General features: G+C 36.0%; 2 protein-coding genes and 1 pseudogene across 2 annotated transcripts; 1 reads left to right on the top strand and 2 right to left on the bottom strand.

The window, feature by feature from the left end:
* Positions 1–2,220: 2,220 nt before the first annotated feature.
* LOC127222073 (olfactory receptor 5AL1) lies at positions 2,221–3,162 on the top strand. Its single transcript, XM_051183981.1, has one exon. The coding sequence runs from the start codon at positions 2,221–2,223 to the stop codon at positions 3,160–3,162; it is 942 nt and encodes a 313-aa protein (XP_051039938.1).
* A 6,005-nt stretch (positions 3,163–9,167) lies between these two features.
* LOC127222076 (calumenin-like) lies at positions 9,168–9,696 on the bottom strand (annotated as a pseudogene).
* Positions 9,697–12,766: 3,070 nt separating this feature from the next.
* Positions 12,767–13,729, bottom strand: LOC127222075 (olfactory receptor 1038). Its single transcript, XM_051183982.1, has one exon. It carries the CDS (start codon positions 13,727–13,729, stop codon positions 12,767–12,769), a length of 963 nt encoding a protein of 320 aa, XP_051039939.1.
* Between the last annotated feature and the right edge of the window lie 2,901 nt (positions 13,730–16,630).

Consider the following 16,630-nt stretch of genomic DNA (forward strand, 5'->3'; position numbering starts at 1 on the left):
GTAGGGAAGCAACTAATTAAATAAAGCTTAATTAGTTAAAAGTATGAATATGAGCAAATGAACAAAAATACACTTCCATAACTGAAGTAAAAAGAGAAAGACCAAGTATTGGAAACATAAATTAATATTTTAATTTTGAACATTTATCATTTGATTGTTTTTTTCAGACAACACATTTCATAATGGAGCTGTAGAGATGGAAAGGTCAGACAGAATTGTTATGAGGGTGCTCAGATGAAGTTATCAAAAGCGTTGCTCTAAATAAAAGCTGTATGTGGTGCAGATTATAGACTTGTGAAAGAATAATCCACCTAGAAAGAGGTAAGTGAAAAAGCAAAGAAGAATTAGGTATAAACCATCTATACACTATAAAATAATAAGTGTGAAATTGTGCTTCAAGTCCTGGTAACACAATAATTTACCTACTACCAAACCTGATATAAGTAGACAGTTTGAATTACAGCCTCTGTGAAAAGGAAACATTCTCATCAACTTTAAATTGGAATTTCAGAACCCAGATGTGATGATTCTTTTTTAAAAACTTTGGATAGGCAATCCATGAGATTGTCATTCTGTGTATTGTGTGAATATATGTTGCTATAATTATTACAATAAATAAGCTGACTTGCCAATAGCAAGGCAGGATAAAGTTAGGTAGTACAATCAAACTGAAGATTCTGGGATGAAGAATGGCAGAATAAGAGAAATGCTGGCTGAGGAAGCAGACCATGTAGAAAATGAGGTAACAAGCCATGAGCCATCTGGCAGAGGTTATATAAGAAAATTGGGTTAATTTCAATGTAAGAGCTAGATAGTAACCTGAGCTATTATTGGCCGAGAAATTATAATTAATACAAACTTCCATGTGTTTATTTGAGAGCAACTAAGCTACAGGATAACTCCACCTATATTAAGGTGAAAGTGCACTTATAGCCTCTGTGAAACAGAATCTTTCTTGTCAACTTTGTTAGAATTTTAAAACCCAGATATTATGATTCTTTTTTACAATAATCTAGTCATGAAACTTGAAAACTATCAGCTTTGTGTGTTGTGTTATGAGTGTGTGTGTGTGTGTGTGTGTGTGTGTATGTATTGCTTTCATATGAGAGTTGTTGTACAGTCCTTCAATGAGCATGCATTGAAAAACCAATGAGGATATCAAGCATCTTTGTCTATCTCTCTCCTCTTATTATCTTAGGGAAGGGTCTCTATGAAGCTACAAGATGACAATGTTTTTTTTTTTTTTTTTTTTTTTCTGCTAGCTTGTCTAGGCAAAACCTCCATGGATATTACTGCTTTTGATTCCTACTTCTGGTGTTAGAGGCACACACCACTGTATCCATTATATATGATTTCTTTTTCTTTTTTTTTTTGGGGGGGGTTGTTTGTTTGCTTGGTTTGGTTTTACATAGGTTCTGTGATTTGAATTTACTGAGCAATTTATTTAGCCCTGATTTATTCTGAAGAATCAAGAATCTGCTTCTACATTTAGAAACTCATTAAAGCTGTTTTTAATTGCTGCTTTATGACACATACACACTGTATAAATATATCTAAATGAATGCACATACACACATATATATAATATACATACACACCTACGTTTATGATAGAGATTCATATCCATTTAATTTGCAAATTATGCATAATAGCTAATGGAAATTTGAGGATAATAGTTACAAAAATAATTTTTAAAATTAAAAAAATTGTCCAGGTTATGTGACACTGATATCATCAGTAACTCAAAATCTGTTGAGTCTTTCATATACGCATTTCTAAAGTAAATATTTGAAATGTTGTATCTACAATTAAAATATTCCATAGGAATGAATGAATTTTTCTGAAAAGTATTCAGATTACAAAAATGTCATATACTATACCCAAATAATTGTCAGTTTTTTCTTACTATGAAGATATAGATATGATATTTAAATAGATAGATGATAGGTAGTTGGATAGATAGCATATCTATACAAAAATATAAAAGACCATCTTTCTACCTATAAAAAAATATCCTTGTAGATTCCCACTTAGAATTTCTAAATTGGAAATATAATTTTCTGTAAAAGATGAATCAATGTAAAGATAGTTCTCAAAATGTTTCCAACATAAGATCAGTAAATCAAATTTAACTCTTGGCTTCTATGTGATTATAGCCAAAGGAAGGCAGTCTGGAAGGAGTGCTGTGAGGGTTCTTCAGCAGGAACATTTTTACAGTCTATGGCTGAAGGAAACAGTTCTGTGGTGTCTGAGTTTGTCCTTGTGGGGCTGACAGATGATCCAGATCTTCAGGTCACCCTTTTTGCTGTGTTTCTAGTCATCTACTTAACTACTGTCATCGGAAATCTAGGACTGATTGTGTTAATACAAATTAGCCCTCAGCTGCACACACCCATGTACTTTTTCCTCAGCCACTTAGCTTTTGTTGATTTCTGTTATACATCCTCAGTTACTCCAAACACAGCTATAAATTTTCTTCGAGAAGTCAGAAGTATAACCTATTTTGCATGTGCCACTCAAGTGTGCTGTTTCATCACATTTGTTGTTTGTGAAATGTACTTGCTGTCAATCATGGCCTATGATCGGTATGTGGCCATCTGGAACCCTCTCCTCTATGTAGTCCTCATGCCTAGGAAGCTCTGTCTTCAGATGATCACCAGCACATACATTTATGGATTCACTGTAGGGATTGCACAGGCAGTGGCAACCTTCCGCTTATCTTTCTGTGGCTCTAATGTGGTCAACCACTTCTACTGTGATGACGTTCCCTTAGTTGCCCTGGCCTGTTCTGATACTCATGTCAAGGAACTGATGTTGCTAATCATTGCTGGCTTCAACACTCTTTGCTCTCTGGTGGTTGTCGTCATTTCTTATGTCTTCATTGTCTTTGCCATCCTGAGGATTCATTCTGCTGATGGAAGAAGGAAAGCCTTTTCTACCTGTGCATCCCACCTTACATCAATCACCATATTTTATGGGACAATCATTTTTATGTACCTGCAGCCCAAGTCGAGCCATTCTCTTAACACTGATAAATTTGCTTCTGTGTTTTATGTGGTAGTGATTCCCATGTTAAACCCACTGATCTATAGCTTGAGAAATCAGGAGGTTAAAAGTGCCTTGAAGAGAATTACTGGTAAATTATCTTTGCCTACCCATTAATCCAAGAAACACTGGGGAGTAGTCAGAAAACATTTAATTTTCTCTTAGTTGAAGTGACAATGCTCAGTGACAGAATTCCACCATTCATACTGAGTTCCATGACATATTGTAATGGCACAGAAGCATGTATATGTTTATGTATGAGTATGTATATGGGTCTGTCTGTGTGTGTGCATGTGTGTGCTTTTTGTATTTGTACATGTGTATATGTGTGCATTTGTCTAGTGTGTGTGTGTGTGTGTGTGTATCTAAAGCCCAAGGTGAAACTCAGAGCCTTGCATATGATATAGTAGAGCTTTATTAGTGACCTACACACATCTCTAAGTGTCAAAATGGATCTAAACCTTAATTAACCATATCTTCCTCATTAATTGTAACTATACATTAAATATATATATACATATATATACATATATATATATTTACACACTCATATCTTCCTTCAATTAATATGCTATATGGAACTGGAGTCTTTATTGAAATATGTTCAATGTTGAATACCTCAGCTTGCGTTGTAACAGATCAATATCTTTCATTTTGCAATTCAAGTTAATATGTAGATAATCTGGAAGTAATATGAGTTTTAAAAATATTTCTGTCTTTTTTGTTTAATTAATATGTGATTATGCTAAAGGTGTATTTTGCCTGGCTTTAGGTAGTTGTGTAATGGTATTCTTACCTTTAAAATAAACAAGAGTTAAACATTAAAGTGTAGGCTAAGTTTTAAATGCTAAGGAAATGGAGAGATGGATGCATATGAGAGGGCAATATACTGGCTTCCCAAGAGTAAGGGTCTTAGTTCAAACCTTCAGTATTCACATTGAAAACGAAATCAGCATGTTATTGCACCTAATAGGTGCAGGTAAGCACAGACAGCAGGAATCCTGCCCAGCCAGAGTAGCCAGGTATGTCTCTCTGGATTCAGTGTGAGAAACAATTTCAATATTTAAGGTAAGGAAAAATAGAGGTTAATACCCATTGTTTACTTCTACCTCCAGAAATGCATGTGCATTGCACCCAACCATAAACAATGCTCTCTCTCTCTCTCTCTCTCTTATACACACACACACACACACACACACACACACACACACACACACACACACACACACACAAAAGGCACTATGATTGGTTTTAGCAAAGATGTTAATAAAAATGATATGATATTAGTTTAAAAAGCTTTTCAATATAAAATACCTTACCACATTTACTGAGTTCTTTTCTTGTGTGAATTTTTTTTCTTTTCAGTTTTTAAATTATTTTTATTTATTTATTTTTCTTATTTTACATATCAATCTCAGTTCCCTCTCCCTCCCTCCCTCCCTTTTGATTTACATTTGAAACAAAGTTGTTATACTTGTCAATTCCAGTTTCCTCACCCTTCCTTCCTCCCCTATTACCCCCACCTAACCCCAGCCCATCTCCTTTCTGCTCCCCAGGAAAGATGAGGCTATACATAGGGAGTCTTCAAAGTCTGCCATACCATTTAGGTCAGGGCCTAGGCCCTCCCCCCATATGTCTAGGCTTAGAAGGTATCCCTCTATGTGGGATGGCTGGCATAGCCTCCCAAAGTCCATTCATATACTATTGATAAATAGTGATCTACTACCAGAGGCCCCAGTCCTCCTAACACCCACATTCAGGCAGTCAGAGTCAGTCCTATACTGGTTTCCCAGCTATCAGACTGAAATGCATCAGCTCCCCTTGTTCAGGCCAACTGATTCTGTGGGTTTCTCCAGCCTGGTCTTAACTCCTTTGCTCATCACTCCTCCCTCTGGGTAACTGGACCCCAGGAGATCTGCTAGTGTTTAGTTGTGGGTTTCTACTTCTGCTTCCATCAGCTACTAGATGAAGTCTCTAGGATGGCATATAAGGTAGTCTTTAATCTCATTTTCGTGAAAGGGCATTAAAAGTAGCCTCTCCACTATTGCTTAGATTGTTAGTTGGGTTCATCCTTGTAGATCTCTGGGCATTTCCCTAGTGCCAGATCTCTCCTTAAATCTATAACGGCTCCCTCTATTATGTTATTCTTTTCTTGTTTTCCTCTACTCTTACCCTTTCTCAATATTCCTGTTCCCTCATGCCCCCATCTCTCCTCCTCTTCTCCCCTTCTGTCTCTCCTAAATCCCTCTCTCCTCCCTCCATGCTTCCAATTTATTCTTTTTCTCAGGAAATCTTATCCCTTCCCTCTTCTGTGAGGGACCTTGTATGAATCTGTTAAATTTCTTGTTTCCTATCTTTTCTGGCTGTGTAAATTGTAGGCTGGCAATACTTTTCTCTATGTCTAAAATCCATATATGAGTGACTACATAGTATGATTACATAGTTTGACCGGGTTACCTAATTCAGGATGCTTTCTTCTAGCTGTCATTTGCTACTAGTGATATTCTTTCAGATACAAAATCCATGATCCTAGCGATTACTTCAAAGCCTAACAATGAGGTATAGGGAGGAGGGGAAACTTTGAGTGAATATGTAAGGAGTAGATGAAGTCCTAAGTGTATGGGTATTACTAACATCACCAGTGCCTCAGACCCATAGCACATTGGCAAAGCCTTCCTCTAGTTTATATGCAAATGTTGCCAGAATCTGCAGAAGCTAACTACAACAGCAGCTTCCTCCCCCCAAATGACTGCTCTGTTTTACTGCTCCAATGCAGAGACTAGCTAACCCTTCTCTCTACTGCTCATAAGTGCTTAGGATTCTGGTCACCGCATGTCTGTTACTACTCCAATGGATTGAGCACAGCCAACATAATCTCAGCTTTTCTGTATATGTGCATGTGTGTTTGCCCTTTCTTCACTTCTTCGTCCCCCAGTCAGGTTACCAGACCAACCATACAGAATGAGGTGCTGAGAGATCCCATGCTTAGAAAGTCCTGTTCTCTTTACCACTGTGTAGTTTTGTTGGTTACAACATCAGAAAAGCACGATTGACAACCAGAAGAATAATATACATCTATAAATTGAGATTTTATTTAGAAAAAATACCTGTCATGATATTCAATGTATAAGTCAGTAACAACATAATAATGATAGCTGTCCATCCTTGATGAATAACAGAACAAATAAAGGGAGCAAAGAAATAAATGCAAAGCACAGAGTCTAGAAACATGCCTTTACTAGTGTATTTTATTCATATATTGTACCATCATATTACATATAGGAAGTTAAAATAACACAGAAAATGTATGGATTCCTTTGAACAAATAAATACTTAGAAGATTTAACTAAGCAAATATAAAGCACAGATAAGCATGCATGAATGGTTCAAATGTACATTCTGAAGCACATTGATTGGAATATTTATGCTTTTAATTTATTGATAAACACCTTGAGACTCTATTACAAATTATTGTAATTAAATTAATATATATAGTGAATGCCATTTTCAAAAATTTTTAAATTATTCTTTTTAGTGGGTAAAATGAGCTAAAGTGAATTAATGTTTTGGGGTATATGTAGAGATCATTTTACTCATCACACTCACATACTTGAAAATAATCATTGTCTAAGCTATAGAAAAGGCTCAGCCATTAACAGCAATTGTTACTCTTGCAGGGGATCTGTGTTTGGTCCTTTGTACCCACATAGCAGCTCCCAACCATCCCACAATGTCAGTTCTAAGGAATCTCATGTCCTCTTATGTTCTCTGCAGATAGCATATACGCTGGATAGATATTCATGCAGGTAGAAAACCCTCACATGTAAAATAAAAATAAGCCAGTATTTTTTTAAATCAACATAGTGATTATGCAATATCAAATAAACTAATGAGTAAATTGATAAATATTCAATATTTATAGTAAGACCAACTTACATAGTAATAAGTCAATAACTATCAAATGTTATATTATTATGGAAATTACTACAGGGAACTTTGATTTTTTTAATTCAAATTTGATATTTAAATATGTATCATACAGGAAAGGTTCTTTTCTCTTCAGATCACTAAAATCCACCCAATAAACTGAAAAGAAACACTATACATGGGATATCTAACATAAAGCACATCACATTAACATAAATATAAACAAATGTCTGCTCTGGATTTTGTTCAGGTTATTATTCAGCTATATGAAATAATAAAGATTATAATACATATATTTATCTTAGTAACCTGAGGGCTAAAGATTTAGAGTACAATAATTGTTAAGAGGCCCATAGTAAGAGACCAAAATACTAGGTTGCACAACATATGAATAAATGGATTGGCAACAGATGGACGAGGACCTCAACCTGGTGATCCATGAGCTTCCTACCTACCTCACCTTTTAGTGTCAGAAAGAAAGGCAGATGACAAAATGGGATGTGATGGGTTAAAGACAAGAAGGGTGAGCAGTGGTACTCAAACCAAACAGCCCCCTCTGTGTGTCCTTCCATCCTTAAGTCAGAGCTCAAGCTCTGGTAAGCAGAGACATGACAGAGAGTGGTTTGCGTTTGGAGGTATGAGGATCCCTGGTCAAATCAGCAGCATGAGGTCTTTAGAATCCAGCCCCCAAGATAGGAACATAGCAACGAAGCCAGTAACTAATACTGCTATTTAGCTATTGTTCACAAGATAAAAAAGGAAAAAAACTCTCCACTGCATCAGGAGGTTCAATGCTTTCATGTAAGGAGGACAAGCAAATTCTCATTCAGTAATTATTTTTCCTGATAAAGGCACTTTCATTCAGTGACATGATTGGAAAAAAAGTCAATTTTACCTGCAGTAAAAACAAAATTAATTCCTAGGAAGGGGCTGGAGTGGCCTTACAGTGATTTCAATAGGTACACAATCAGAATAAGTTGCATGCCCCATACACACTTTTTTTTCTTTCATTTTCCAGCTGTTTCTAGTTGGAAACTGTTGGACCTAAAGAAGCCTAGGCTCAAGGCCTAGAGGAACTTCCTGAGCCTGGCTGAAGTTTGACTACCTTTCTTTGGCCTGTAACCTCCACCTGAGAATGACTTGGCAAGGCCAGATGTAAGATTGCCCCCTGCCTAGCTAACAGATAGCGTGGTGGAATATTACTGGGCTTTTCTCTTCACATCACCTTACCCCATGCTAAGATTCCCATCCCCTACTCCAACCCTATGTAAGTCCCTGCTTGATGCAATAAACCGAGTTCCTGCCCCTGACCAGCCTCCCTGTTGAATCTGATTGCCCTTGCAGTGGGCAAGGGCTGGAGATAGTGTGGACAGGAGCTGTGCTCACCTTTCCTAGGTCCTCTTGTCCTGTCCTCTCCTCTGAGGGAGGAATTGCTGAGGGATGACCCCGCAGGTGACAGCTCTGTAAAAAGCTAGAAATAGCACTGTGAAGATTCATTTTTCAAGACCGGCCGTAATTCTTCCTACCACAGTTGTACTTGGCAAAATTAGCAAACAGCTAGTCCTAAATGGGGAAAATGAATAAGGTCAAGCTGTGCTGAAGTCAAACTGTACTATAGCACTGGTATCTAGCCTTGCACAGACAATGGCAGGCTCAATGGCTGGGTCTGTGACAACTGAATGGCCACTTGTAAAATGGAGCTTTTCAGAGGAAAGATAAAGCATTCTCTGTCTAAACATAAATCATGTAGTACATGTTTTTACTTTTTTTTTCTCTCTCTCTCTTGAACATTTCTATTGATCTCCGGCTTAAAAAAAATTAGTTAGGTGAGAATTATTAAAAAAAAAGTGTGGTAAGGTGTTGAGGAAGAGTAAAGGGCTAATGTTTGCCTACATGTGTCAGTTGAGAATCTTGATCCTTCATATTATACTCCCAACTAGAGAACAATACAAAAATAAACACACCATGTAATAAATCATATAAAGTTTAAACCTACAAAAACAAGTGAACTAATCAGAATTGTTCCTCAGAGGCACAGTCCCTCTCAGAGGTGAGGAGGAACGGGGGACAGCATGGTTTTCATTGTTTCAATATGCCTTTTCATGTCTTAAAAAGTTTGTAATAACTGTCTCAGTAGTTCCAGAGCTATAAAAATAATTTACTTTTGAAGAAATATAGGTTCCTCTATCTGCAGCTTAGAATTCATCATGTCGCACTAAGGCCTCCCAAAAATCTGTGGCCTGGCTACCCAAAAATAAATCATACTTGTCAACAATCTCCTCTTAATAAGCCTGCCATCCTTGTTTTGATCGGACTCATAGACTAGATGCCTGGAATATGCCTCTGCGTGGTCATGGTCAGAAGGATCCAGTCTTTGGTCTCCTCCTTGTCCATCTGACCATCCTGGTTTTTAATCTTAAAACTTAACAAACTGTTCTCACTCAGTCTTCACCCATTCTGTCTCATCAGCATTTCTGTCATGACTATACATGTCACCAATATACTCTTCTAGGTCACTGAAACAATCAGCATTCTTGTCTATATCCTCCATTGTTTTCTGCATGACTGTGTCTTTCATTTAGTCATACTCCTCAGGGTGCAGGAAAGCAGTAAATTCTTCCTTTGTGACAATTAGGTCTCTGTCCTTGTCTGCAATTTTAAACCTCCTCTCATATCTAACCATCATCTATTTATAATTGAATCCATCATCAGGGTCTGGATCATCCAAGTGGCATAAATCATGTTTCTGTACTCATCCCAGGAGATTAAGCCATCCTCATTCATATCAAACCCCTGCCGATGTCTCTCAACATTGTCATATATGTATTTCATCTGGATGTGCTTAATCCAGGATTTCAGCTCCCCCTCAGTCACAAACCCATCTTTATCTTCATCTATTTTATGTACAATCATTCAAACCTTTCCTTGCTCTCTTTTGGTGTCAGCTGATCAAAACTCTTGGCTTCTTCTGCACCCAAAAAGGCAGCATGGTCATAGTCAAAATTCTGAACATCATTGTGAACTTTGTCACTGACCTGAGGCTCATGGTACACTCAGTCCTTATTTTCACTAGGCCTTCTCAAAGCAAAAGCTGTACACAGGGATAGGCACAGAAGAAACTGCTGCAGGTTCACCACTGCCCACCTTTCTCCGGAGCTCCAGGCTGCAGGATACCATGGCCACAGCTCACCCACAGGATCAGTTCCTGCACATAAGCACCACCCAACCAGAAGTCCACAATTTTAGTTTTTAAATTGGACAGTATAAGTTATCTTCATGACAGCTGATTTCCAAAAATTATTCTCAAATCTCACCTGTCCTGTATGTCACATATGTATCTGTATGCACATATGCACACATGCACATGAACATATTACTACTTCTACTACTACTACTACTACTAATAATAATAATAATAAAATATATATTTTATATCCATATAAGCACATTACAAGTGCCATAAGAAGGGGTATAAAATATTAAGTTTTTATTTAAATATACATTGGGACACAAATGATAGTACTAATTTTGACAGTTGAGTAAGTTATAAAGTTAAGCTTATTCTCTCCATCCCAGTGGAGTGTGGGGGGGGGGGGGAATGGGATGGGAGGGAGGTCAGGGACATGGGAGGGAGAGGGAACTGGGGTCGATATGTAAAATAAGAATATATATATATATATATATATATATATATATATATATATATAAAACTAAACATTAAAAAAAATTCAGAGACAAGTTTAGGGATGCGTCACCTGATCTGGAACAAGCTTAATAATATGGCTGTTCAGTAGCCAAAGTCTTTTGCAGCATTTCCAAAGAAATCCATGGTTTAATTTAGTATATTATTGCTAACAAATGGGACAAAATTTAGGAATAAATATAAAAAAATCCATCCCAATGTTTAAAGATCACTGAGGAACATAATTCTATGAAGGTGACAGATATCAAAAGAGCAAGAGAAACAAAGTACTTCAGTTATTAATAAACATTGTTAAGGCTTGTATCTCTTGTAGAAACTGTGAATTGTTTAGTTCTGTTCATATTTGTGACAGGTAATTGTATTATGTTCATTTGTCCATATAAATATGTGAAATATCTAACAAAGTAATAAAGGTAACCAGCTCCTCTGTTGTAACTACTTGAAAATCGTCAGCCGTGATGGCTTGGCCTGAATCCAAGAGCTCAGAATCTGAGGAAAGATCACAAATTTAAAGCCAGCTCATTTGAAACTACTCTGGGATACATGGATATATACCATCTCTCAATAAATCATACAAACAAAAACAAAAGCACCCAGAGAATTTGTTGAACTCACAATGAGGACAGCACTATGTAGAAGCATATCTGACTCACCTACAAAGTAAGTACAGAAGAAGTTACTACCAAAGATTAATACCTTATGACATGGCTTTCAGTATGGTAACTTTATAAAATGGAAAATAATAAGACAATAGTAACTGATTGTTTTAATTACTTTTCTGAAATATGGAAACAGTATATATATATATTGATATAATATATATACTATATATATATATATATATATATATTATATATATATTGAACCATTGAACCAGTGGTTTTCATTTTATGTTATGATCTACAAATGTATTTTGAAAAATACAAGAAAAATTTTCATGAAAACATTAAGTATTTCTAATGAATTTGCAAGTCTCATTTTTTTTAATAAGGCATGTTCTTCAAATTAAATGTAAAAAAAAAACAAATCTGTGGGAGGTGTATTCTCCTTGACAGAGTGACTGCCTAGGATGTTCAAAATTCTGGGTTCAATTGTTAGCATGCCTATAATTCCAGCATTTAAGAGGTGTTCAGAGGAGGTTCAGAATCTCAATGCCATCCTCAGTTATATTGTGCATACATAAGCAGCATGGGCTACATGTGAAACTATCTCAAAAAAAGGAATATTCCTTGTATTTCAAAACAGTGTCAGTCTAATTAATGTAATACCTTTCTTTTTTGCAACTATATTTTACCAAAATCATAGCACATATTAACTTGAACTTGTCTGTACAATGTTCATAAGGCATATTTATGTAGTTAAGGAGATTATAAATAAACACCACACACCTCATAGCTCTATTCAATGATAATAAATAGCATTACTTGACTAAGAAATGGACTGGTATGAGAAAACTCAAATGGGTTTTGTCCTTCATAAGGAACAGAAACTCTCCAAATTCCCATGAATTGTATCTTTAGATTTATGTGACAGCATTCATATAACTGACACTTAACTACTTATTTGCTTCCACTGGACCAGTTTCAAACATTTCCTAAAGATTAACCTGCGTACTATTTTGAGAAATCAAAACCACTTTTTTTTTCAGTATCTGGAATGGATTTATAATCTTGTCTTGACTCTTTGCCTTAAACTAAAACACCCCTCTCCTTTGCTTGTAGCATACACATGTATTCACTGTGTGGAGTGTAATTTGAACATGTGCATGCAACTTGCCTTGTCTGTCCAGCAGTGTCCTGTTTTGCTAGTGGTGGTTAGTTGGATTGATTCAGGGGTCTCACAATACTGTCCAAGCTGGCTTCAAAACTGCAATCTTCTGTCATTTGTATCTTAAGTGTCAGGAATACACTTATGCACCACCACATCTATCAAGAAAATGGATTTATAATATTAATTTCCTATGATCTACTTGGATCCTCACAGAAAATGTCTAAGTCTGTTCAAATAACAAAGACATTTACAACTGCTTGGGGAAGAATTACAATGGAAAGTGTAATTTATTTTCCTGCTCATATGTAATAAAACAAGATATCATAATTTTCTTAACTTTAATATTTTTAAGGTTTCATATCCTTTATCTAGAGCTTTCTTAGATGCTTCTTTCACTTCTTTGTTTCTTAGACTGTAGATGAGGGGGTTCAACATGGGGATCACCACTGTGTAAAACACTGAAGCCATTTTGTCTGTGTCCAGGGAGTGATTTGATTTGGGCTGTAGATACATGAAGATGAGAGTACCATAGAAAATAGTAACAGCCACCATGTGGGAGCCACAGGTGGAGATGGCCTTCCGTCGCCCCTGGGTGGAACGGATTCTCAAGATGGCAGCAATGATGAAGAGGTAAGAGGTGAGGACTATGGAAGAGGAGCAGATCATATCAAAGCCAGCAAAAGCAAAGATGAGAATTTCTTTCATGTGTGTGTCTGAGCAGGACAGAGCTAACAGTGGAAGATCATCACAGTAAAAGTGGTTGATAACATTAGGCCCACAATACGTCAAGCGAAAGGTGATGATTGTATGGAAAAGAGCAACTAGAAAGCTGTACACATAAGGAACTGCCACTAGTTGAATGCACACTCTCTTTGACATCAGTGTTGAATAATGGAGGGGGCTGCAGATGGCCACATAGCGATCATAAGCCATAGAGGCCAGAAGGAAGCACTCTGTAATCATGAAGGTAAGAAAACAGCCCAGCTGTGTAGCACAAGCATGGAAAGGGATGGTGTTGTACTCCACCACAAAGTTCACCATCATCTTTGGTGTGATGGCAGATGAGTAACAAAGGTCAACAAAGGCCAGGTGACTGAGGAAGAAGTACATAGGTGTGTGGAGTCGAGAATCAACCCTAATTATAACAATCAGCCCAAGGTTGCCTAGAACTGTGACCAGATAGATTATCAAAAACATCATAAAACATGGGATTTGGAGTTCTGGACGGTCAGTAATCCCCTTGAGGATGAACTCAGTGACATAGGAGATGTTAATTTCAGCCATTGATTCTGGAGGATGGTGTGGATTTTACTGCAGGTGAAGAATAAAAACAACATTTCTCAATGTTCCAGTCAGTCTTAGGGGGTAAAAGTTGCCAGTGTGTTCTTGCTTTGTATAATGTCACCCTGACAGCAAACAGATACTTCAATGATCGTTCTCCATTCTTGCTTCAGGGATAGGAGTCATTTTGTAGAGAACAACCTTCTAAAGAGTTATTTTGCATTTTATCTTTAAAAATAATAAAAATTATTATTAAAATAAACATGTTATAAAATATGTGGGGAAACTGAATAAAAGTTCATATTTTACTGTCAATTTGGGTTTGAACATATAAAAGGAAGGCAGCAAAAATTTGAAAGTAGAATTGTATTTATAGTCTCTATAATTCTGTACTTTCATCGTAAGACATATGGATGATATATCAAGATAATTTTGTATATTACTATAACAATATAATTTTATATATTGTATAGGTATTCATTTTTCAATATCATTCTCCATTTAGAGATTAAATAGTTTTCCTGTAGAAACTGAGAAAGCACTGGACATTTTAAAATTGTACTCTTCAAAACTTTTATAAATTTATAGTTTATCTCAATCATATATGTCCCACCTACTTTTTCCTTTCAAATTTGCCCTGTCGTCTCTTTCCTAAATTCATATCTTCTTTTTTCATAACTTGCTGACTCCAATTAGTGATGCACAAATGTGCATAGCTATGGGTAAATCTCTGCTGCATGGATAATCTATCAGAGGCTTCTTATAATGGCTTGTACTTTGCAAGGAGTCATTAACCAATGTATTGGAAAGGCTATGATGAAATTTTTAACATATAAATGTAAAATATATAATTTCATTCAAATTTAAAATTCATCATGTTCTCAAGCCTATCACCCCAAAAGTAAGTATATTTCAGGTAGTTCAAGAATTAAGTTATTCTAAATTACATAAGCATATGTGTGTGTACCTTTCTCCATATATATGTGTCAATGTAGTTAAATAGCTAAAAATACCCATAACACTTGACTTGGTATAACATCTAACACATGCAAGTAAATATTACACTGTAAACATTCCATGACAATATTTACAGTTTAAGTGGGTACTTTTGATGTAATTTGATGGTGGGTATTTTTGATGTAATTTGATGGTAATAACAAGAAACAAACCCTAAGCTACCATAACTCCAACTCCTTTATGTTGTTTTAGTTTCTGTTCTACGATGTAATAAAACACCATGACCAAGCTAACATACGAGAAAGCTTTTAATTTGGGGCTTATATAGTTCCAGAGAGTTAGAGTCTAGGATCATCATGGCAGGAAGTATGGCAGCCATCAAACAGGCATAGAACTGGAGCAGTAGAACTTAGCTAAGAGGTTACATCTCATCCATAGCATGAGGTAGAGAGCATTGCGTTGGAATGGCTTGTGCTATTGAAAACTAAACTCCCATTTCTGTAATACATTTCTTTCATGAAGGCCACATTTCCTAATCCATTTAAACAATCCACCAACTGTGGACCAAGCATTCGAATATAAGAGTCAATGAAGGTCATTCTCATTCTAAAACCACAATGTGTCAATCTTAATTAATTACAGCTGTTTCTATTTCTAGCTTACATTCTACTGAACACCTAACATGAATTTATTTAAGTAGATAAATTCATCTGAGTGACTTGCTTTTTCTGGGCTGAAGGGTGCCCATGGGCCCTGATTCACAATTGAAAAAGAAAAAGAAAGCAGGTTATATTAGTGGTCACATAGAGGGAATAGACCAGTACTAGTATGGCTGTGTATTTATTGTTTCTAGTCACCATTGTGCTTCACAGAATATAGTGGCTTGATCTTTCAGCTTTATTTTTGAGAAAATAGAACAAAACTAACTTAAATTGTGTTTTTGTGTAGTACCTAATTTACAACTCTAGGTCATCTAAATCAATTCTTACTTTTTAAAAAATTTCTCTTGTGTGTGTGTGTGTGTGTGTTTTTTTTTTTTTTTCCAATTCATTTCTTACTTGTTGTGAAGCAAATTGCAACTTCATTACTGTTTCTCCTAGCATTTCCACATCTCTGTCAGTTTTTGAGGCCATTGACATATTTTACTGTGGATTTTATTCAAAATGAGTCAGGATTTCATGCTTCATTGCAACTTTCTTAAAGTAAGTTTTTCCCACAGACATTCCTGAACAGTGAAGTTACCTATTTTCGTTTTTATAGAGAAGTGCAAACAAACAGGAACTCTGGTCTTGAGGATGGAATCTAGAGGTCATCATCTTTAAAATATCCAGGATGTTTTATAAATTACAGTGAATTATATTTGTGAACAACATCCTGGAGAACACTTTGACTAGCTGCAGGACTAAGCCATATTTTCAGTTGCACTACTTCTGTTGTTACTATGGTATGTTGCAATTATTTATGTCTCTACCAGGCTAGTATTATTCAAGTCAAAGATAAGGTAAGTGTTATGAGTACACAAATAGTTTTGGGAGAGCATATTACATCCATTCACTCACTTTATGAAAATGATCAACCAGAGAATGTATCAGTCAGTATCTGTAGTTCTTATCTTTCTTCCATCTGTACAACCCATCTTTCTCTGCTTTCACACACAAAATTCAGATTTTTCTCATTCATCCCTAATTCATCTAAAATCTATTCTAATTGATTTTTGACCTCACATTGCTTTGTCAGTCAAGTTAGCACAACAAATGCATGATTCACATGTGTCCTCCTCCAGTGGGTTGAGGATGCATGTATGAGACATCATGCCCATTTGAAAACTTATTTTTTTTCTCCAAAGTACATAAATAGTTTTATACATTATCTATCTATCTATCTATCTATCTATCTATCTATCTACTACCTATCTATCCATCTACCTATCATCTGTCTGTGTTTATG

This window comes from Phodopus roborovskii, unplaced genomic scaffold, assembly GCF_943737965.1.
Source record: "Phodopus roborovskii unplaced genomic scaffold, PHOROB, whole genome shotgun sequence".
Classification (NCBI taxonomy): Eukaryota; Metazoa; Chordata; class Mammalia; order Rodentia; family Cricetidae; genus Phodopus; species Phodopus roborovskii.

What these genes read in the sequence shown, in the direction of transcription:
- LOC127222073 (XM_051183981.1), top strand. Translation starts at nt 2,221, where the DNA reads ATGGCTGAAGGAAACAGTTCTGTGGTGTCTGAGTTTGTCCTTGTGGGG.
- LOC127222075 (XM_051183982.1), bottom strand. Translation starts at nt 13,729, where the DNA reads ATGGCTGAAATTAACATCTCCTATGTCACTGAGTTCATCCTCAAGGGG.